The following is a 23,622-nucleotide window of genomic DNA, read 5'->3' on the forward strand; positions in this document are numbered from 1 at the left end:
CCAGAGTTTGACGTGTCACACCTAGAGAGGTGGAGCTTGTACGTTTCCCAAGTTGAGACCTTCCTAAGAGCGAACCAAGTTAGTGAACATGGCTTAAAGACTGCAACGCCTTTAAGCAGTGTGTGTGGCCAGGCAACATTCAATATAGCTGAAAACTTAGTCGCCCCAGCAACTCTAGAGTTGGTTGTCTACACTGAGCTCAAGAGAAAACTCAAAGAGCACTTTGAACCAAAGCTCTCTGTCATTGCATGTAGCCACGCATTCAAACTAAGGGAACAGTAAGCTGGAGAGTCAGCTGCCAAATTTGTGGCTGCACTATGACAGGCATCCAGGCTCTGTAACTTCCCAGACCTAGAAGATAGGCTCAGGGACCGACTGGTATGCGGTTTGAAGAACAGGGACCTTCAGCAGAAGCTGTTTGCGAAGGAGACCTTGACGTTCCAGGACGTGTTGAAAGAGGTAATGGCAGAAGAGGCTGCCAGAGGAGCCGTCAAAGCCTTACAGCCTTCCAAGAATGTTCCAAGCCCAATAACCATCCACCATGAAGACTCTGAAAGAGCCGACAACATAGACACAGACAATGAGATCGACCGGCAGCAGAAGCTACCAAAAAGAGGGCGGTGGTCACTTGACAAGGCAGTGCCCTTTCCTAGCTGTGCGATCTGTGGGGGCAAACATTGGCGGTCGGAGTGTAGATTCCATATGGCAGTGTGCCGAGCATGTGGCAAACAAGGCCACATCGCCACCATCTGTAAAGGTCACCAGAGGGACTCTACAAGAAGAATAAGGCAGCATTGGCAGACCCCTTACACAGGCTCTTGGACAAAAGGGCACCATGGCAGTGGACGAGCACCCATAAGAAAAGTTTCATGACAGTCAAATCACTGTTGTCATCACACTCTGTGTTGGCACATTTTAATGAAAAGCTGCCTAGCAGCATTGCATGTGATGCATCTCTGTATGGAATAGAAGCTGTGTTGAGCCATTTAATGGCTGACAGGAGGCAAGTTCCCATAGCTTATTATTCAAGGACACTGTCACCGGTGGAGCCCAACTACCTCCAGATAGATAAAGAGGCATTGGCCATCATGGCTGGCATCAAAAAATTTCATGATTTCCTTTATGGTCACCCATTCATGGTCTTTACTGACCATAAGCCACTTCTTGGTCTGTTCATGACAGACAAACAAACTCCTCAGATCCTATCTCCATGGATGCTGAGATGGTCCATCTTTCTTGCCACTTATAGTTACAGTCTAATTCACAAACCTGGGAGGTAAATGGGCTCAGCAGACTGCCTCTGCCAAACTCAGAGCCAGACCCTGCACCTGCTGCATGCATCCTGGCAATCCAGGACTTGCCAGAGTCTTCCCTTCACGCTGGGGATGTGGCTGCTGATACAGCCTCTGACAAAATGCTCAGTTGCGTTTTGCTCAAGGGGTGGCCAGAAGCTAGTCTGGGAGCAGACTTTCACAGCTTCAGTAGAAGGAAGGATGAGCTGTCAGCTCACAAAGGCTGCATTCTTTGGGGAAGTCGGGTCATAGTTCCAAACTCCTTGAGGACTAGGGTCTTAGAATCTCTGCATGAGGGACATCCTGGAATAGTCAGGATGAAGGCACTCACGAGAAGCTACCTATTGTGGCCAGGGTTGGATAAGAATATTGAGGTTCAACTACAAAGTTGCCATGTTTGCCAGCAATCTAGACCTGAAATGCCTCAAGCCCCAGTTTATCACTGGGAAACCACACAAACCCCATGGTCTAGAATCCACATAGACTTTGCGGGACCATTCCAGGGACAACTGTTCCTCATTGTCATGGACAGTCACTCTAAGTGGTTAGAGGTCGCACCTGTCCCTACTATGACTACTGTCAGGACCATCCAGGAACTGCGCAGAATCTTTGCTACACACGGGTTACCTGACGTAATAGTGTCAGACAATGGGGCTCAATTTACTTCTGCGGAATTTCAGTCCTTTTTGAGGGCTAACATGATCAGGCATGCCACATCAGCCCCCTTTCACCTGGCTTCAAACGGCCAAGCAGAATGCATGGTCTGAACGACCAAAGAGTCGTTAAACAGAATCGTGACCCATGATTGGCAGCATCGGCTGGAAGACTTTTTACTCTGCCAACATACGACACCCTGCACTTCTATGGGCAAAAGCCCAGCAGACCTCAGATGGGGATGGTGTTTAACCACCAAACAGGAACCATCTGCATCCAGACCAAGTTGCCTTGGACACAGCACAGCCAAAGCCCCCTCGGAACTTGCAAGTAGGCGACAGGGTTTGGGTGTGAAACTACAGTCTTATGAAGTGTTCCTGAAAGATGGTTGAGTGCTACGCCAGCATATTGACCAATTACACCGAAGGCTAGCGAACCAGTCGCTGGCTCATAACATAGTTGAGAGCCAGAATCAGGAATGGCACAAAAGCAGCCTTGCATCGGAGTCTCAAAGTGCTGGCGAGACTCCCAGAGGCATGGATGGTGTACTAGTGGAAAGCAAGTCACCCCTGCACATAGAGACTGTACCCACTGAGCAAAACTGGCAGACGGCCCCAACTTCCAGCTCAGCAGAAACTGTTCCACCAATGGACATTGGCTCAGGTCTACCCAGCCAGACCAGCCAAAGGGACACGGGTCTACCAGTAGCGAACAGATCCCAGAGTCCTGGTCCACCCAGCCAGGCAAGAGAGCTGGTATACCAGGAACCGCCAGCAGTTCTGAGACATTCGGAGTGGTGGCGGAAGCCACCAAAGTATTTGCAGGACTGTGTTCAATACTTGAAATTGTGAACTATCTAGGGCAGGGGTGTCAAACTGCCAGCCCGCGGGCCAGATGTGTCACGTGAAAGCCGTGCCCACCCCATTGCCGGCAATGGAGAAAAAGCTCCGATACATCGCGCAACATCATGTGATGTTGCGAGTTTGACATGTCTGATCTAGGGGGAAGAGGTGTTATGTATTGATGTGAATTACTTGAGAACAGTTATAAATAGGTAACTGCTGCATCTGTTTAAACTCCATACTGCCTGTCTGCAGAATTGTAAGTTTGTGTTTTGGGTAGGAATAACTGCTTTAATCCCATTGGTCGCCGCCTATTGGCAGTCCGTATAAATAGAAGTTAAGCAGCTGTTAGTGCTGCTTCTGTGTTAACCTAATAAACATTCTGTTACTTTCACCTTTGCCTCGTCAATGCCTCAAAGATCCCAGTACACAACAATTTGATTATTGCAGAATTGAAAAGCTCCTGACCCAGATGGCAATTCAGTAGAAGGATATAAGGTATTTGTAGATTTCTTGGCTCCTATGCTTTTGGAAATGTACCAAGAATCTTTTAAGGATGGTCAATTGCCATCATCATTCTATGAGAAATGTATCAGATGGATTTCAAAAACAGATAAGGATTCTAAATGTTGTGCTGTTATAGATCTAGTTCATTAATTAATGTGGATACTAAGATTTTAACTGCCAAACTGGCTAGATGTTTGCAAAAGATCTTACTAGGTATAACACATTTCTCCCAATCTGGGTTTATCAAGAATCTCAGGCATAAGATAATTGCTAATTGATACAATAGAAATAGCCCAGGATGGAATGGATTCTTCAATAATAATGACTTTAGATGCAAGAAAAGCCTTTGATTTAGTTTAGATTGCATTATTAAAGCAAGTGGGGATTGGATATGGCACTGCGAATGAGGATAAATACACGTGTCCCAGGATAATGTTGCAGGAGCCAATCTGAGTTGGACATCAAGACGAAAGGTTTACTCTTCCAAACTTTCGAGCAGGGAGCTCCTCTTGGATCCTACAAGATAGGGAGTTCCAAGATATCTTATCCAGTGGATCATTTGGGCCAGGGTTATAACAAATCGAATGATCTCAGATTCTTTTCTTGCACAGTGTGGTACATGACAGGTACACTTTATCCATTGCTATTTCTTTAATTTTTGGTCACCATGGTAAGGCAATCTTTACATATTAAGAGTATTATCTTGGAAGTATATGGCTATAAACTATTTCTGCATGGGGATGATATTTTGGCAGTTTTGGATCAATATTCTATTTTTTGCTCAATTTTAAAAAGGTTGTGAAGTAATTTGGAAAGTATTCTGTATATAAGATTAATTGAGATAAATCTTCTGTGCTTCTCCTGGGTGTCAATATACTTATGTAGGAGATGGGATTTGTAATTTCTACTGATTATATTAAATATTTGGAGATGTATATATGGAACATATACGTATGGATAAATAAATATTTTGTAACTTTTAGAATGGGTTGAAGTGGATGTTAATAGATGGTTTGAAATTCTCTTAGGCCTGTGGGTCAAAGTTAATGTTATGAAAATGAACATTATCCCTCATTTGATTTATGTCCCTAGAGCTATTAGTATATTAACACTGAATAAACATTGGGTTAATAAATTATTTAGAATATTTATTTCGGAAAATGGATCACTAAAGTTTTCCTTGGCTAAATTGAAATTACAGTTTAAGGGAGATGTTTTTAGTTTATCTGATCTATATACATATCCTCGAAGCAAAATTTAATTAGCCCTCTGATGGTAGAATGAAAACATAATGCAATACTATCTCTTATGGACTAAGATGGAAAGTTATTATTCATTTCCTTTACAATCATGACAGATGCTTGGAACAACATCAAACAGAAAAATGTCTTAATTCCAGAAGTACAAGTGGTGAGAAATTTTGGAGCCATATGGAGGTATAAATTGACTTTGATAATAAGGCTCATAAATATTTAACTCTTTGGATAAATTCTAGTTTGAAAATGACTGGTAAATCATTTGATTGGGAAACCTGGGCAGATAACTTTAAATCAGCTTCTACGTAATGACTATTTTAAGAATTTTTTCTCAACTTGAAATTAAATTAGTCTTTCCAGTTCAGATGAATGGAGGTATCTTCAGGTTAAGTCCATTCTAATGGATCAACATAGTTCAGATGCTTTGGCTGCTTCTGAGTTGAAAGCATCTGAGTTGCTTACTTGTCTGATGGAATCCATTACAGAAATAAAACCTATAATTTTTCTCTATCAAAAGCTTAATATATTTTTAAAGTGGACATTCCTGAGATACATATTTCAAACATGGACTAAAGAACTGGAATCTCCAATTCCATTAAAGCAGACATGTCAAACACAAGGCCCGGGGCCAGATCCGGCCCGCGAAGTGGTTTCATGCGGCCCGCGAAGCCATCCTGGAAACAGTGAGGGAACGGCCCCCACTGCCTTGGCCCTGGCCCAGAGACCCTCCTTCTGCCAGAGACCCTCAGATCTGTCCCACTCCTGCCCAGGCCCCCATAGGCACCCTTGATGCGAACGATGTAGAGCTGGCCACACCCACCCAGGCCACACCCACCCAGCCCCCTGAGGGCAACCGCAATGCTGATGAGGCCCTCAATGAAATTGAGTTTGACACCCCTGCATTAAAGCCTGTAAAATGGTATTTACAGAGTTGAGATTAAGGTTAATTCATTAAAAATGTATTTAGGGTATATTGGATTCATTGTATTAAATAATGTTTTTGAAAGGACATCAGATCTTTTTATGCTGGAGATGTAAGAAAGTGAAGTCTTGCAGACTCACATGAAATGGTTATGTGGTCTAGATTTTTAATGGACAAAGAACTTGAAAATAAAATCTGGGACCATGCTGTTATATATGTTGATAGCAGCAAGAATGCTTTATGCACAAAAGTGGAAAGATATTCTAATTCCCACAACGGATAAATGGGTGGAAAAACTGGTGGAACTAGCCTAGATGGCTAAATTAACTGCTCCAATCAAGGAAAACAACACATCCAACTTTGTTTCCATTTGGAAATTACTTTTGGATTTTGGCTTGAGGTGGGAAAAAAATAAAACTTTGACTTTAGGATTCGTTGATTAGATAAGTGTAGTTATAGAAATGGCTTGTACACGTTAAGCATATAAAACTAAAAGGTTGGGGATGTATTGTCATTATTTTGTTCTACTGTTTGGAAATCAATGCTTTTCTTTCTTTTTTCCCTTTTCCCTTACACTTCTTTCCCTTTTCCCTTTCCTTGCACCAACAAATTACAGGCAGCAGTTCTTACCTTACCTTACCTTTCAAAGCCCTCGCTAAGAGGATGTGTCTTTAAGACCACACTAAGAATGCATGTTTGCTTTCCTGAAAGTTATCATCTAAAAAAAAAGAAATTTAATGGAGAGAAAAGTATGGTTTTACACTTAGGCAAGAAAAACCCAATATACAGGTACAGATTAGGTGAAACGTGGTTCAATAGCAGTTACTGTGAGAGGGATCTTGGAGTCCTAGTGCAGTGGTCCCCAACCTTTCCACTTTCTGGACCAGCAGTAGTGATGGGCGGGGGAAGAGGGGAAGACTCCATGTGTGCAGTGGGTGAGCCAGCAGTGTGCAGCATCCACCAAAAAAGCCAACGCAATCCTAGGCTGCATTAACAGAGGGATAGAAACAAGATCAAGTGAAGTGTTAATACCACTTTATAATGCCAAAGTATGATCACGCTTGGAATACTGCATCCAGGTTTGATCACCGCAATATAAAAAAAAAGATGTTGAGACTCTAGAAAGAGTGCAGAGAAGAGCAACAAAGATGATTAAAGGTCTGGAGGCTAAAACATATTAAAGAACAGGAATTGGGTTGTAGGAATTGGGTACGTCAAGTCTAGTGAAAAGACCTATGGCTTTTGCTTTTACCCCTCTTTCTCAGAGTTCTTTAGAATTTATTTGGGCAAGGATTTTAAGTTTAGTTGTGTGGCAAAAAGGTCAGGGTTTTTTTGTTTGTTTTCCTTTCTTGTTACTGATGTATCTGTCATTGATGGGCAGCTTTCCTAGTCACCCACATGGAAGAAGTAACTTCATCATAAACCACATAATCTGTCTGCAAATCAGGCAGATTGCAGTCTATGTGGGAGGAGTGTGCATCATGAAAAATAGGACAGTCATTTGTAAAGAGAGGACGGCTCAGCCACTTCATAAGTAATAAAAGCACCACAACCCTCTTCTAGTTTTATCCAAATTTTCTTCCCTTTGAAAAAAAAGAAAAAGAAAACAATTTCTTTCTTGTCATCTTTGAAGAGAATAGAAACTACAAACTAACCAACCCACTCTAGGTGAAGATTTTTTTCAACATAACATTTTTTTAAAGAAAAAAAGCAGTTCTTCAGATCAGAAAGAATATGCCTGGGAAATAGTTTAATAGTGGAGCTTGGTTATTTTTAGAACTTTTTTAGAAGGCTCAACTTCACATCCCTCCAGTCGCAATATTAAGATGCCTTGCATACTGTTTCGAAAGGACATGCCCTGAGGGCATTGCCTTAATTTCATCCCCGGGCCATCTCTGAGGCAGTTTAGAACTATATTTAACTGGTCCAGTTTTAAAGCAGCACTTTTCTTCCTTTCCCAACAATGTGGCAACAGACTCATTCTATGACTTTCCTCAACCTGGTTGAGGATGCAGTCAACGGCTAGGCTCTGCTTAGTTCCCACTGGCCATTATAATCTCCTCAGACATGCTCTCACCCTCTGGTTGGTGGACATCATGCCCTCTGTGCTGTGCTGGAATTCAGCCAGTTTGTACCACTTCAGCAGAAGCGGTAGCTAATTTTTAGTTGCCCAGGCCCAGAATGGACTTCTGGAAGCGGCATCCACACAGAGAACCGGTTGTTCACATATTTGAATCCTACCACTCCCTCTGTGGCTGCTGTGGTCAGGGTGGCAAAAAAAGACCAGACACTTGCCTTTTCAAGCATTGGCCTGCAAAACGACTGAGAGGCATTTCAGAAAGCATCAGTCAAGCTTTACATTAGGCTTTACAGATCTTGTAATGTACTGGCCTTAAAAGCTGTAATTACTTGCTTTGTGTTTAAACTGTTTTGTTAATGGCTGACCTACTTGCATGTTTTGTAACAGTTGCGGGGCTGAACTAGATTGGCTGTCTCCAGCCAGTTAAATAGATTTTGGGTGGGAAATTGCTGCTTTAAATCTATTGGTCGCCGCCTAGAGGCCAACCATATAAATAGCTGTGCAGGAGCTATTAGTTTGCTTCTGTTATGTTCTCACTCTGAATAAAGCCTGTTGCTGTTGAACACCTCATCTCACTTAATGCCTGCAAGAACTGAATATATAACAGATCTGTCTCTATATCTTTATATCTCTGTAGAGGTAGCCCTCAATTGACAATGCTAATCAGGACAAGAATTTTTGTCATTAAGCACTGTGCTTTTAAAGTGTGATGTCACGTGATCATGCTACTTAGTCATGGAAATTCGTGCATTTTAGGATGCTGTCATTAAATGAATCTCTGTAGGTCAGTAAGCAAGGATGTCACATAGTTGCCATTTGCAACCTCCTGCCGGCTTCGCCTTTGACTTTGCTTTTAGGAAGTTGGCAAAGAAGACTCCAAATGGTGATCTCATGAGCGCAGGATGCTGTGATTGATGTACATTTGTGGACCAATCAATACTGTCATAAGTCTGAATGGTTGCTGGTCGTTAAACGAAGACTACCTGTATTTCTTTCTATATCTGAATTTAGCACTCTTTCGCAATAATGATAGATGTGGGCACAATGGTTCAGTGGTCAAAGACACTGAGCTTGTCAGCTGACAGCCTGGGTTTGAGACCCGAGTGCCACATGACAGGATGAGCTCCTGTTACTTGCCTCAGCTTCTGCCCACTTAGCAGTTCTAAAGCATGCAGATGCGAGTAGATAAATAGGTGGGAATGTAACAGTGTTCTGTGCACCTCGCTGTTTAGCTATGCTGGTCACATGACCACAGAAGTGTCTTCGGCTAAGAAATGGGGATGAGCACCACCCTCTAGACTCAGACACGATTAGACAGGGGAAACCTTTACCTTTAACTGGATTTAGCACTCTTTCACAATAACGATAGTTTTGAAAGAATGCTACATCTCTTCAGAGAATGCTAGACCTATGCTGTAGTGCAGAGTTCTCCAATCTTTCAGGGTTGGCGGCCAGGAGCAGGGGGAGGAGGGAAAGAAGGGATGGTTTTGTGTGTGTGAGGGGGGTGAACTCGCATGAATGGGGCCTGCTGCTCATCCATGGTGCCACAAACACCTGCAATACTCACAGTGACACTTGCACAAGCGGGCCACGAATGCCCACGATGTTCGTGGTGGCACTTGCATGAGTGGGGCCACAAACGCCCTCAACACTCACAGCAACACTCATGTGAGTGGGGCTGTGCGCAAACATGCACATGTGCATACTGGCCAGCCACTCACGTGGCCCAGTGACCAGCAGGCCACAGCCCACAGGTTGGGGACCTCTGCTGTAATGAACACAGATTTAAACCAGAAAAAACAGCCAGATTCTGCCAGCTGTATATTGCTGGTTTTGTTCCACATGTATAACATAAACCTTTATTGTCAAAGTACAACATGTGTACATTGAGATTAGCTGAGCCTCCCCCTGTGCTGTCTCCCCCCAACACACAGTGACAACAAACCCTCCATCCTACCACATCATGTGAACCAACTACACCACACACCAGTCTCCCAAGTCAATTCTGCATAAGTTCACAGAGATTATGTCCCATTTAAAACCCTAACAGCCCACGGATAAAAGCTATTTTTCAGCCCGTTGGTATGGCTGGCTATATTCCTATATCTCCTACCGGATGGTAGGAGAGTAAAGAGATACCGTCCAGGGTGTGAGTCATCCCTGAGAATCTTCCTCACTCTTCCAAGGCAACGAGCCCTGGCGATGTCATCCAGTGGTGTCAGGGAACAGCCCACAATGTCTTGTGCTGTGCTCACTACCCTCTGTAATACTTTTCTGTCCGCGGCTGTCAGACCAGCATACCAAACCACAATACCATACGAGAGGACGCTCTCTATAGTAGACCGGTAAAAGAGGGTCATTAGCTGTTGTTCTACCCTGTTCTTCCGCAAGACCCTAAGAAAGTGAAGCCTCTGTTGGGCCTTTCTAGCCACCTGGGTTGTGTTAACTTTCCAGGTCAGATCTTCACAGAGGTAGGCTTCCAGAAATTTAAAGGAGGAAACTCTCTCTACACAGTCCTCCCGGATGTAAAGTGGGGCAGGTTCCTCCTTTTTTCTCCAGAAGTCTAACACCATCTCTTTTGTCTTGCCAATGTTTAGGTGCAAGTTGGTGTTACTACACCATATGGATAGTTTTTGTACCTCTGCCCTATATGCTGTCTCATCCCCACCTGTAATAAGACCCACCACAGTTGTATCATCTGCGAACTTGATTATCGCAGTGGATGGGTCAGATGATACACAATCATAAGTGTATAAAGAGTACAGGTAGGGGCTAAGCACACAGCCCTGTGGTGTGCCGGTGCAAAGCTTCAGGTGGGTGGACAAAGCAGACCTGACCCTCACTGTTTGTAACCGATCCCTAAGAAAGTCTTGAATCCAATAGCAGATGGTGGGGGAGAATTTCAAGTCAGTCAGCTTCTTGATGAGAATGCTCGGCAAAATGGTGTTGAAAGCTGAGCTGTAGTCAACAAAAAGCATCCTGACATCTTCCAGGTCTCTCGAGATGACTTGCTACAGAGTGTAAAGCAGTAGCTATGGCATCATCTGTCGACCTATTTCCCCTGTAGGCAAATTGATGTTTATCAAAGTCCAGTGGGAGGCATGTCCTAAGATGTTGGAGAACCAATCTTTCGAAGCATTTCATGACTACAGACGTTAATGCAATAGGTCTGTAGTCATTCAGGCACTCAACTGCAGTTTTCTTGGGGACTGGGACAATGGTAGCTGCTTTCAAGCATGATGGTACACATGCCGTTTGCAAGGAGATGTTAAAAATCCTTGTCATGACCCCTGCTAATTGATCGGCACAATTCCTGACCTCTATCCCCAGTACCCCACCTGGGCCTGTGTCTTTGCTGGGATTCACAGCCTTCAATACAGCTCTCACTTGGTGTTCACACAGGGTGAGTGGCTGAGAGTCAGAAGGCCGGCCAGCAAAGGCTACGGGGTCTGGTCTTTTAACCTCATAGCAGGCAAAGAAAATATTCAGCTCCTCAGCCAACGAGGCATCGGTGTTTGCCATGCTCCTCCTGCTGCCCTTATAGTTGCCTCGGATCGTTATTCGCTAAGTGGTTCTCCACCTTTTGTTTACATTGTTGTTTTGCCATCCCAATGCCTCTTCTGAGTTTTGCCCTGGCCTCTCTGTATGCATCCCTGTCCCCTGCCTTAAAGACAGAATCCCGGGCTCTCAGGAGTGTTTGTATCTCTGCAGTCATCCAGGGTTTACAGTTCCCGTAAACTCTAATGCACATCCGTTGTTACACTATCAGTGCATGTTCTAATATAAGAGAGTATGGCATCTGTATATGAATTTAGATCTTGTTCTTCAAATACACTCCAGTCAGTGGTTTCAAACAGTCCTGCAACTGACTGAGAGCACCCACTGGCCGGGTTCTGACCCTTTTTGTGACTGCCTGAGTCCTTTTCCTGAGAGGAACATACTTTGGGCACAACAGGAGTGAAAGATGGTCAGATGTACCCAGGTGGGGAAGAGGAAAAGCTCTGTATGTCTGCTTAAGATTGGAATACACATGGTCCAAAGTGTTCTTCCCTCTGGTGGAAACTTGCACATACTGTACAAACTTAGGGAGAACTGTCTTCAGACAAGCTTGATTGAAGTCCCCAGCCACGACAAGAGCACCCGCTGGGTGAGTTTGCTGCTGCCTGGTGATGACGTCATACAGCTTAGAAAGTGCCATGTTGACATTGGCATCAGGTGGAACATAAACAGCTATAATAATTACCACAGTAATTTCTCTAGGCAGATAGAAAGGCCTACATATAACAGTCATCAGTTCCACATCTGGGGAGCAATACGTGTATACCAATCTGCTGTTAACACATCATTCACAGTGTATATACACACACAGTCCTCCTCCTTTACCCTTCCCGGAACATTTATCTCTGTCAGAGCGGTGAAAAACTCGGCCTATCAACTCCACAGCTTCATTCGGTATCTCTGAATGTAGCCAGGTCTCCAGTGACGACTATCACACAACATTCATGGAGAAGCCTGCTTTCTGCTAACTGCAGCTGTAATTCGTCAATTTTACGGACGAGGGATCTGGCATTGCTCAGAAAAAGACTCAGTAAAAAAAGTACAGTACAGAAAGTACAGAAAAAGTACAGTAAAAAGACTTTTACTGTACTATTATGCGAGGGAGGGGGGATTTTCCTAACATGATATCATTTTCTTTGTTCCCTCTTCATAATTGCCCTTCATGATCACTCACTGCCCACGAAGCCACTCACTGGTAGCAAACCATAGAGTAGAGATGTTCTGTTCAACATAGAGAATTTCAACTCTGCGTTTGGTTACCCATAAATAACCCTGTCAATGCTGATAACTATCAAATTACGGTGACTCTGTCCTTCTTTCCTGTCAGTGGGACAATCTTTTTTTAATGCAGATTCTCTCATTCATGTCTGTAAGTAGCCTGCAAGGTCAGATGTCTAGTCATTTCTGCAGCCCAAGCCAAAATGGTCATGGAGAACAGCACCTGGTGATTGCCCCCTCCCCTTCCTGCCCATTAATTTAATTTAATTTAATTTATTAATATTTCTATACCGCCCTTCTCCCGAAGGACTCAGGGCGGTGAACAGGGCAAGAATAAAAAACAGAATTACAAAAGTTAAAAAAATAATTAAATAAATGCCCACTAAAAAACAATTAATAAAAAGACCCCAATGAAATACAATAAAAACCCCACCAATCCCCCATTAGGCCAGGCCAGCTTGTTCGAACAAATATGTTTTTAGATCACGGCGAAAGGAGCGAAGATCGGGCGCCATCTGGAGCTCAACCGGTAACTGATTCCATAGCACCGGGGCGCCCACAGAGAAGGATCTCCCCCTGGGGGCCACCAATCGGCATTCTCTGACTGGTGGCACCCTGAGGAGGCCCTCTCTGTGGGAACGCACAGGGCGGAGGGAAGTTGATGCCGGCAGCAGGTGTTCCCTAAGGTACTCCGGACCCCTGCCATGTAGGGCTTTGAACACCATTACTAGTACCTTGAATATCACCCGGAAGACAACTGGTAACCAATGCAGCTCACGGAGCAGAGGTGTAACATGGGAGTATCGGGAGACTCCCAACACAACTCTCGCAGCTGCATTCTGTACCAGTTGGAGCCTCCGGGTGGTCCTCAAGGGAAGCCCCATGTAGAGAGCGTTGCAGTAGTCTAGACGAGAGGTCACGAGCGCGTGAGTGACTGTGCATAAATCATCCCGGCTTAGATAGGGCTGCAACTGGCGCACCAGGCGAACCTGGGCGAAAGCCCCCCTAGTCACAGCCACTATGTGATCTTCCAAGGTGAGCTGTGAATCTAGGAGGACTCCCAAGTTGCGAGCCCTATCTACGGGGGGTAATAGTTCACCCCCCATAGAAAGAGATGGAATATCCGAGTAAACCTGGGATGAAGGTATGCAGAGCCACTCAGTCTTGTCGGGGTTGAGTTGAAGTCTGTTCCTCCCCATCCAGACCCGAACTGCCTCCAGGCAACGGGACATCACGTTGAGGGCATCACTGGGGTGGTTTGGGGTCGAAAGAAAAAGAAGAATTAAGAAGAGCTACAGAGAAGAATTAAGAGAGGATGTTCTTGTTGCTGGGAAGGATGTTCTTGTTGCTGGCTAGTGATAGTTGCTGGGAGAGGACACATAGACAGGGGATTCCACTACTCCTGCTTCTTAATTTGTTGCACATTAAAACAGCACCACTTGCTGGATTTCTTCATGAAGTGGGGTGGGGGGGGAGGAAAGGTCAGCTATCATGGCAGCCCAATTTATTCTGGCATACTTTTCTTATGACTCAGGGTCTGAAGGCATGCATGCTAAGAGGGCCACACAGAAGCGGGACGATGAAGGGCAGTTGTTTTTCCTCTTATTTTTCCGTGTTTCTCTTATTCACCAGCTAAGCCCTATTTCAGATGTTATTGTTTTGGCATGCTGCCCACTTGAAACTGGCAGGAAACAAGGCAGCCAATACTTTGCAACCTTTTAAAGTTGCTTGTGGGATCCGGGAGCCACAAAACAAGAATCTGAGCAAAATTTGTGCTCCAGATACTTCAGTTTGCCCATTCCTGCTCTAAGGATATTGAAGGATACTAGTTTTGTAAAGGTAAGCAGGATTTGCTGGGTATTAGTGCTTGAAGGAACATGTCTTGGGAATCACATTGATGTGAGAAGCATGTCAACCCAGTGACAAAACCTAAATTCTTCCACTGTTCATTTAAGCATAGTTGCAGAATCTATAGGGCAGATTCTCAGAATACCACCCTAAGAGCTTTGACAACTTCTTCCATTCACATCACTGTAACCATTTCCTGACATAGGTCGTAGCAAATTTTTGTGTGATTTTTTTTTGTCAGCATTCTATTAGTGATAAAATCTCTTATCTTGCTTTGCCTGAAGCAACATATTTTCCCCCTAATCCTCTTCTTTGATAATATCAAAACCTATATTCACATTATAAGAAAATTACGACACGCTACTTCCCCCACTAGAATTTTTTAACTGCTATATTTTATCCTTGACCACTTTGATTTTGCTAATCTCTGCAAGCATTTAAAATATGATTCCACGTCGTTCATGCAAATAATTCTGTCCTTTCTTTTTAAGAGCTGAAGGTTAATGTAGATTATTTTTCCTCAAATTGTATTGACTGAAACATATGCATAAAATTATAAATTATTCTATGCCATGATTTCTCAACAAATAGTCCCTCTAAATGATTTGTAATTTAAATATTTAAAATGCCCACAATACAAGTAATCCTCTTTTAACAACGGTAATTGGGACCAGAAACTCCGTCACTTTTTTTTAAAAAAAATTATTAGTTTTTATAGGGTTAAGGAGAGGGGTAAGTGCATGGGAATTTGGGTTAGGGTACAGGAAGGGTTGGTGGTGAGGGCTGGGGTTTTGCCCAGTAACATTCAATATTTGGCAAAACAGCATATTGTCTGGGTAAATATATATAAATAAAGGTAATAAAGCTAATAATTGATAACAATGATAGGTATTAATACGTAGATTATCATAAACAATACTAAGTTTTCAATATATAGTATTTTTCTTACTCAAATACATTCAAAATTGCATATCACATTCCTTTCTCTCTAACTTGCTTATCTAGCCATTGATAGAATTTATTCCAAGTAAACTGAATGCTCTTTCTCTTTAATCTCTGAAGTTAATCTATCCATTTCTGCACAATCCAATATTTTCTTGATTAACACTTCTTCAGTTGGTAACTTTTCATTTTTCCAATATTGGGCATAGATAATTCTCGATGCTGCTGTCAGTACATGTAACATTAAGTATCCGCTCTCCTTGTCATAGTTGGGGCCTATCATTCCTAACAGAAACAATTCTGGTTTAAATTCTATTTGTTTGCAGTTGTAAATGACAATGTCACATGATTTTGCTGATTTACGACAGTAATTCCAGCATTTCCAGTTGCTGTCCTTAGGCGAATCCCATATATATATATATATATATTAATCCCATTTATATCCCGCCCTTCTCTGAAGACTCAGGGCGGCTTACAATCTTAGAAGCACAAAGCAATGTGCTTAGCAATAGCCTTCATTTTATGTATATGCCTGCTTATTAGGGCTTTTGCCCCCCCCCCCAGCGGCATTTTTACAAAGTCAGCTTATTGCCCCCAACAATCTGGGTCCTCATTTTACCTACCTCGGAAGGATGGAAGGCTGAGTCAACCTTTAGCCTGGTGGGACTCGAACCTGCACTAATTGCAGGCAGCTGGTGTTACTTAAGGAGGCATTAGCCCACTGCGCCACCGAGGCTCTTTGTTATGACCGTTAAGTGCAACGTCACATTGTCTCCATTTGTGATCTGCTGGTGTTCCCACTGATTTTGCTTGCCAGAAGCTGGCAGTGAAGATTGCAAAACATGACCACAAAATACTGCAATGTTATAATTGCAAGCTGGTTACCAACCACCCGAATCACGATTTATTTTCATTTGATTGATTTAAAAAATTCATATAGCCACCCATCCTTCAGACAACTCCAGGTCTCTCCCAATGAAATCATTTTTTAAAACTCAAAAACACATTCAATTAAAACATAAAACAGTAAAAACAAAATCCTAGCACCAGGAAAACATATCATTGTTTAATCTCCCAATGCTTGGAGAAAAATCTGTGACTTGAAGGCTTTACGGAAGGCTAAAAGGGTGGGGGCCAGTGAACTTCAAGGGGGCAAGATGTTCCATAGGGCAGGAGTTGCCACAGAAAAGGAGTTGTCATCCTTCCTAGCTCCCATTAGATGACAATATTTAATGAGGGAACCAGGAGTGTGTCACCCTATCTGACCTGGTAGGACAGGTAGATATCCTTAGGGAAAGGCAGTCCCACGGGTAGCCTGGCCTACAGGATCAAGATTTGACAATAGTAATGCTGTGACAGCTGCAGTTATCAGGATACATTGTAAATTACCAGGTTCAGCACATTGCTGAGCTGGTGGCTGCTGAACAAGGACTTACCTGTGTAATAAGAAACATGAAGCACTGGTACATTATAAGAACCAGGTTGATGTAGTGGTTAAAGCACTGGATTACAAACCGGGAGACTGTAAATTCTAATCCTGAGGCACAAAACCAGCAGGGTGACCTTGGGACTACCACTCTTTCTCAGCTTATCCTTCCTCACAGAGTTGTGTGAATAAAAGGCAGGGGCTATTTTATAGTCTAGCTTGTGTTCCTAGAGGTAAGTGAGTATATTTATGCACATGGATTGCTATGATGCAGGTGAATTTGTGAATGTTTAATGGTAATGTTGTGTAGTGGGTTCTGAAGAGTAGGAATGATGCCAGGCAGATGAGTACAGTCAGACAGCTCTTTATTTGGTGACCACATCTGTACTGAGGGGTTAGGGGGTACTTGCACTCTTTATATACCTTTCTGAGTACACAGCCAACCAATCAGATTGAACCTAAATCTCCCGCCATAATTGACTCCCGCCAAAACGGTCACAGTTCAAATGCATACTGGTAGTGACTGTTATACAAGTGCTTAGGTGTTTCTTTAAACCTTAATACACAACAGGTAAGATGGGAGATATTGAAATCCAGTTGGTTTGGAAGGACAGAAAAATCAGCCTAGAGAAACTGACGCAGGATTGCAAAGTGTAGTCACCTGAATTCCTACTAAACTGTCCTGATTGGTTAATGTTTTCTCTGTTGGTTGGTGAGGTGCTAAAAGGGGAAGGCAGCAAAGCTAGGGAAGAAAACCCATCATCTTGCCTAGAATGACAGGCACCCCAACCAATCAGGATCATATCATTTGCCAGCGACTTGGAATATATATACTAGAGGCAAGATGGGAAGAAGAAATGGGGTGTGATGACTTTCTGCCAGCACTGTGTTTGAAGTTCCAAAGATGGCTGGATAGTGCTTTAACTTAATCACGGAGAGAAATCTGTTGCTGGAAATACAGGGTTCAATGCTTCTATTTGATGCCTCCAAAAAGAAAAAAAAAGAAAAGAAGACCCAGATCTTGATTGGCACAATTGGTATCAAAGGAAACTTGAGGATGGCAGCAGAGACAGTGAAAGTTAATTAAGAGTGATTCATTGGTGGAGGACAATGGAGGTAGGGTTAGAGTTAATCCAATGCACTGGGACGAAATCTTAGCCAAGTGAGGCAGCAGAGAACTTGCCTTCAGATAGGATGAGGAAAGAAAGGAAAGAGGTTAAAAACGCTGGAAGAATGAACAAGGAGAAAAAAAGAAAGAGGTTGAGGAGACGGTGCATATTTATGTATTTTTAAAAAATGTCATTTGTAACATCTTTATACTTAGGTTTATACTTGCCTAGGTGCCTAAATGCTTATACTGTATGTCAGGCATGGTAGAAACGTAAACTTCCAGTGAAGTTTCTTGGATGCTGTGATTGCTGCTGAATCAATGCAACATCTACAGTTGTACTTTCCCATCTTATAAAGAGACCCAAAGAATTCTCAACACTCTTCATTGGAAATTATTTTAAATGGACATTTTTATGAAATTTCAGGTTACGCGTTTTTATCTTATCATTAGGAGATGTGGTTTCCATTTTCACAGTATGAAACTACATTGCATACGTCACATTATTTTTTTTCCTATATAAATAATTGGCTTTCGAATGCACTACATACAGAAGGGATCCTATCTATCTTTCAAAAATCACAGTCATGATTTTAAAAGCGATCTTTGCTGTCTGCTTCCTGATTCAGAGCACTTTGATGACTCCATTGGAACCAATGAATGTAATTAGAAGAGAGGCAGAATATTTGATGAGGACTTTGAATGAAACATGTAGCATGTTGAAGGTACATATTTATTTTGCCCATGTTGATATTACAAAGTACAGTTAATACATTCCTTGCTTAACAGATGTAGAAATTGGTTGTGTAACTGTGTAACTTTATTTAAGATGTGTTTTTGTCTTGTTTGAAAAGTTCTCATGTCTCTAAAATCTATAATATTGCATATAATAATATACATGTATTCACAAAAGTGGATATTATTTTTAATTTTGAATAAATTAAAAAAAGCTTTTAAAAATCATTGCAATGATTGTCAATAGGAAAAAAATGAATTGTTTACAAACTTGATTCTCTTTCAGGACGCTGCTATTTTTAATTCAAAGGTTAATTTTAAAGATTGTAGAATGAAAACAGTTTTTCCTCTCTGTTTTCTTGACCCTATAGCTACAGATTTAATTCTAGCAAAGTAGTAGAAGATTATAGTATTACTGGCAGACCAAGAGGCAACTTTTCAAGAAGGTTGCTTAACATATATGAAAAAGCAATTGATTTCTTGTTCTATAACTTAAGTAATCTTGGTAAAAGGAAAGAAAAGGAAGTGCAAAGAATGATAAATGATTAAATGATATCAGTTAAAGTTATCATTCTTAACAATATTTAATTTTCCCCAATACCTATTAGCCACAGAGAAATGAAACATGTTTTTTTAAATAGAACCATTTGAGGGAACATCTAAAGAAATTATAGGTATTATAATTAATTAATTGTGATTAATTTTTTAAAAAATGGATTTTGTTCCTGAGTACCTTTTGATTTCCCCTTTAAAAAGAAGTCTTTTTGTTTGTGGTATTGGGAAGAAATAGATGTCCAGAACTGATTTTGCTTTTCCCCTGTTCTATTTAATAGAATTCAAAATTGTCTTATTAATTTTGAATAGCCCTTCTAATGTCTTTCTCACTGCCATAGGTCCAGCCAAATGTTCTTCTTTACCATCTGCCTCAATCTTATCTTTCTGCAAATGGAGCAGAAGATTCCCCAAAATCTCTTGGTCCGTGAGAGGTCTCCCCAGAGGCTTTCAGTCATACATGGCTTTGTGGATAGCTAATTTGTGCAGAAATAAAGAAAATGATCATGAATAGTATTTTAAAAAGATGTAAATTGATAAGAATAGCTCCATTAAAATATTTTTTTAAAAAATTGTGAACACACTACAATCTGTTACATATAGAGTTATCATTTGGATTCAATTTTTTGTTTTCTTTCTGCTTCAAACAACAATCCCTGAATGGATAACTGATTTCTAATTTCATCAAATTGTTAAAACAGTTGAATCAAAAAGCATGAAACAGTCTTCTTATTACTGAAATCAGTGAGACTAATGTGAAGAGAAGTTGAATGCTAATGTGAAGAGAAAGTCAAATACTAATTTAAAAATAGTTAAAGAATCAAGTAATAAAAGGGAAGAGTTGATCTATGATTTTTAAAAAAAAATACAGAAGACTTTTTCTTATCCTCTCATCTACCATATGAATAATTTTTACAGAAATAGTTTTGACAGATTTGAAGCTATGGCTATTTACCATGAACACCTGGAGACTCTTGCACATCTGAACCCGAACAAGGATTATCACAATTACTGGCCAGAACAAGACTAAATGTTCCCCCTTAGTGCAGGAAAGACCACATTGTTCTGAATATGAGCCAAATCAAAATTTTAGCAATGTAAAGAATATTTAAATTTGATTAATTAGTGTTTATTCATGATTAAATTTTAATATGTAATTCTTGTAAAATTGTGTATTACTGAAAGCATTTTAACTAGCATAAAAATATTAAATATAGTAGAATGAAGGGTTTTTAAAATGTAATTCAGAAATTAGTTTCTTTTATAAAAAAATAATTAGAGATAGCATTATTACCTAAATTTATGGCTTATCAAGAAGTATTGAATCTAAATTCTTTTATGGCATTATATCTAGAATAATATATTAACCAACATTATATATATATATATATATATATATATATATATATATATATATATATATATATATATATATATATATATATATATATATATGTGTTCAATAAAAGAATCCCACAGATATAGAAGAATGAAAAGCAGTTATCCAAATCTTTGCTGTAATTATTCCAAGTAAAATAAATTATTTTAAAGATCTGAAAACTGTTTGATCAGATAGAGATATTTCATTGGGCTTCTCTCTTCTTCTTTCTTAATGATGTAACAATTTCTTTCTCCATAGAATACAACCTGCAAAAATCAAAAAGTTAGGGCGATCAAATTGGATTTCACTGTAGACCTGGACAAAAAAAAACTGGTGAGTGTATTACCTATTAGCAAAATACAGGGACAGCATGTATATAATGTCTACAATGCTCTATATAATTGATCTGAGAAACAAAATTGTTTTGATTTTGCCTTGAAGCTGGAGCTTTGAAATTGGAGATTTGAAAAAGCATTCAGTATTTACAACAATTGTTGGACCCTGTTTAGAGCTTTGTTGTTACTGTTATTGTTCAGTTGATAAGTTATGTCCAACACTTCATGTCCCCATGGACTATAGCATGCCAGGTCCCCCTGTCCTCCACTGTCTCCCAAAGTTTGCACGAAGTCATGTTCATTGCATCGATGACACTATTTAACCATCTCATCCTCTGCCATCCCCTTCTCCTTTTGCCTTCAATCTTTTCCCAACATCAAGGTCTTTTCCAAGGAGTCCCCTCTTCTCATTTGTTAGCCAAAGTATTTGAACTTCAGCTTCAGTATCTGTCCTATCAAAGAAGAGTCAGAGTTGAATTCCTTTAGCATTGACTGATTTGATCTCCTTATAGTCTGAGAGACTCTCAAGTCTTTTTCAAAAAGCATTTAGAGTATAGAACATTTTAAAAATGTTGGCATCAATGCTTCAACATTCAGTTTCTTGAAATCTAGTATTTCAACTCCCCAAATCAGAAGAGTTTAGATATTGCTGCAAATTATTGTTCAACAAGATGTACGTCTATGGAGTAGAGAATAAAGAGGGCCCATGTTTTCTAATCTAGGGAGTTCTGTGAGGATCCATCATGATTTGTCCCTTTTTCTACCCAGAGGACTTATTTGTGCTGTTGCTTTATCACTATATAGAACACGGGTGTCAAACTCACGTCGTCACGTGACATGTTGCGATGTAACACAACTTTTTTTCCATTGCTGGCAATGGGGTGGGCGCAACTTTGGCAGGATGCATCTGGCCCACGGGCCAGCAGTTTGACACCCCTGATCTAGAAAAACTGTGAGGTAGCACTGACTAAGAAAGAAAAACAAGGCTATTCATGCTTTAGTACAACTACGCCAGAATTAGAAGAAGTTGTGAAACTAAAAATAGTATGAATTTTACATTCAATATTCTTCTTAATTTCCATTTTTACCAGTGTGCCACTGTCCAAAATGTGTTCTGCCAAGTAGACAAATCTCTGGAGATGCTTGATCACGATATATGCAGAAATAACACGTTAGCACGTATTCAAGAATCACAATTCCTGAAACAGACTGTGAGTATTCCATTTAAAAGCTTGTATTTCCCATCTGTGAAAGTTTAGAAAACTACTATTCTTAGATGAACAGAGAATTATACTCTCTAACTACTATTGGATATTAGTCATACCTTATCTGCTTCTATTTTAAGAGAAATGTTTACTGATAATTGTACCATCTTAGCAGATTGATCTTGTCTGGGCTTGGAAACTAAAGGGCATTGGATCTACGTAGTTGTTGGGTGGGAAAGTTTCAAAGAACTCCACAATTGTAGAATGGATTGAGAAACTGAAAAAACGCAGGGCTTTTGCCAAGTCAAAAGACAGATCAGAAACTCCTTAAAGCAGTTGCGTCTTTTCTCACAATTGTACGGTTACCCTGGCCAGTTGCAGTAAGATCCTTGAAAAAGATGCAATTAGTTAAAGAAGGTGCTAGCAGGTAGTACATGTATATTCATGCTTACTGTGAATCCAAAATGCAGGGGTCCCCAACCCCCGGTCCGTGGACGGGATGCAGGCAGCACACAAAACCATGCCCCCTCCGGTCTGCGGAAAAATCTCTCTCCACATAACTGGTCCCTAGTGCCAAAAGATTGAGGACCTCTGCTGTACAGCCTTAGCACAATCTGGAAGAAGGCAATGACAAGCCATTTTTATATTATTTTTTTTAAAAAACCAGTGAGGGTGTGGCTATGAAATCATTAGGAGCCAAGTATACTTGGAAAAAAAATTAGAGGCATACAGTATAACTTCTTGTGTTTTTTTCTTTTCTATAGGGTAAATGTACTCTGCCAGTTAATCGCACTACTATGAAGGAATTCTGTCGCAAGCTTAAGGATTATGTTCAAAGATTATATAACAGATGTTAGAACAATAAAGATTTGGAAAGATACCAATCAAAGAAAATATAGCAACTAATCTACTTCTAAAACACCGAGACTTCTCATATTTGTTATTCATAAATAATGTGATTAAGAGGAAACATAGAAACTAATTTATTTAGAAATATATTCCGGTATAGTTTTTTCTATTTTAAAAACTTAATACCTAAATGCATATGAGTATGTGCCCATCTTCTCTATATACACTTTTGGATATTTGGAAAAATACAAAAAATACACACCCAGAAACCCATTATTTGCCCATTCAACTGTCATGATATGAATGCAATTTATTCAGCACTAATAATTTTAGTTCTGTGCAAATCTAATCTAAGATAGTCCTCAGAATTTTCCTTTGAATCACTTGTCTGCAGAGACTAAATGTAGAAGGTCCGTTATGAACAGGAAATGTATATAGTGATGGTGCGTGTGTATTTGCATATACACTACACTATCCAGATTGCACTGTATACTTTTTTTTAAAAAAAGTCATCTGTGTAAAATGATTTACAAATACATTTATAAGGGTGGAGAGATGTTGGAGATATATACTGTTTTATTACCCACTGACAACTCTTTGTTACTATGTAGCTGAAGTTTATTTCTGTAAGGTTTAAATGAAAATCAGTTTTGAAATTTCTGTTTTCTTGACATCAAGAGCCGTAAAATCCATACGGTTCATATTTAATATTTATAGGTTTAATGTATTCCATTTATATAGAAATTTATATAAATATTTAAAATGCATACAGCTGATATTTCTAATTATTGGCTTTTTATTAACTTTGATTTTGCTTCTTCACCTTGAAATGGGTTGTAAACCTCCATGGGGAAAGAGTGTGCCATTTTTAAAAATAAAATAAATTTTAAAAAATAAAACATTGAAGGTTTT

At 40.6% G+C, this 23,622-nt stretch overlaps 1 protein-coding gene across 4 annotated transcripts; it reads left to right on the forward strand.

Moving 5' to 3' along the window:
• The first annotated feature begins 3,162 nt into the window (after positions 1-3,162).
• On the forward strand, positions 3,163-23,568 carry LOC310636826 (uncharacterized protein). Of its 4 annotated transcripts, XM_083356936.1 has the most exons (6): positions 3,753-3,921; positions 4,653-4,731; positions 18,283-18,378; positions 20,580-20,654; positions 21,748-21,867; positions 22,626-23,568. In XM_083356936.1, the coding sequence occupies exons 2-6, from the start codon at positions 4,726-4,728 to the stop codon at positions 22,716-22,718; spliced, it is 390 nt and encodes a 129-aa protein (XP_083213062.1). In that variant the 5' UTR covers positions 3,753-3,921; positions 4,653-4,725; the 3' UTR covers positions 22,719-23,568. The 4 variants fall into 4 exon arrangements, 1 of the variants encoding a protein (XP_083213062.1); XR_014491802.1 differs by lacking the exons at positions 3,753-3,921; positions 4,653-4,731 and adding an exon at positions 3,163-3,286; XR_014491803.1 differs by lacking the exon at positions 4,653-4,731.
• The last annotated feature ends 54 nt before the right edge of the window (positions 23,569-23,622 follow it).

The sequence above is a fragment of the Vipera ursinii genome, assembly GCF_947247035.1.
Source record: "Vipera ursinii genome assembly, chromosome: 2".
Lineage (NCBI taxonomy): Eukaryota > Metazoa > Chordata > Lepidosauria > Squamata > Viperidae > Vipera > Vipera ursinii.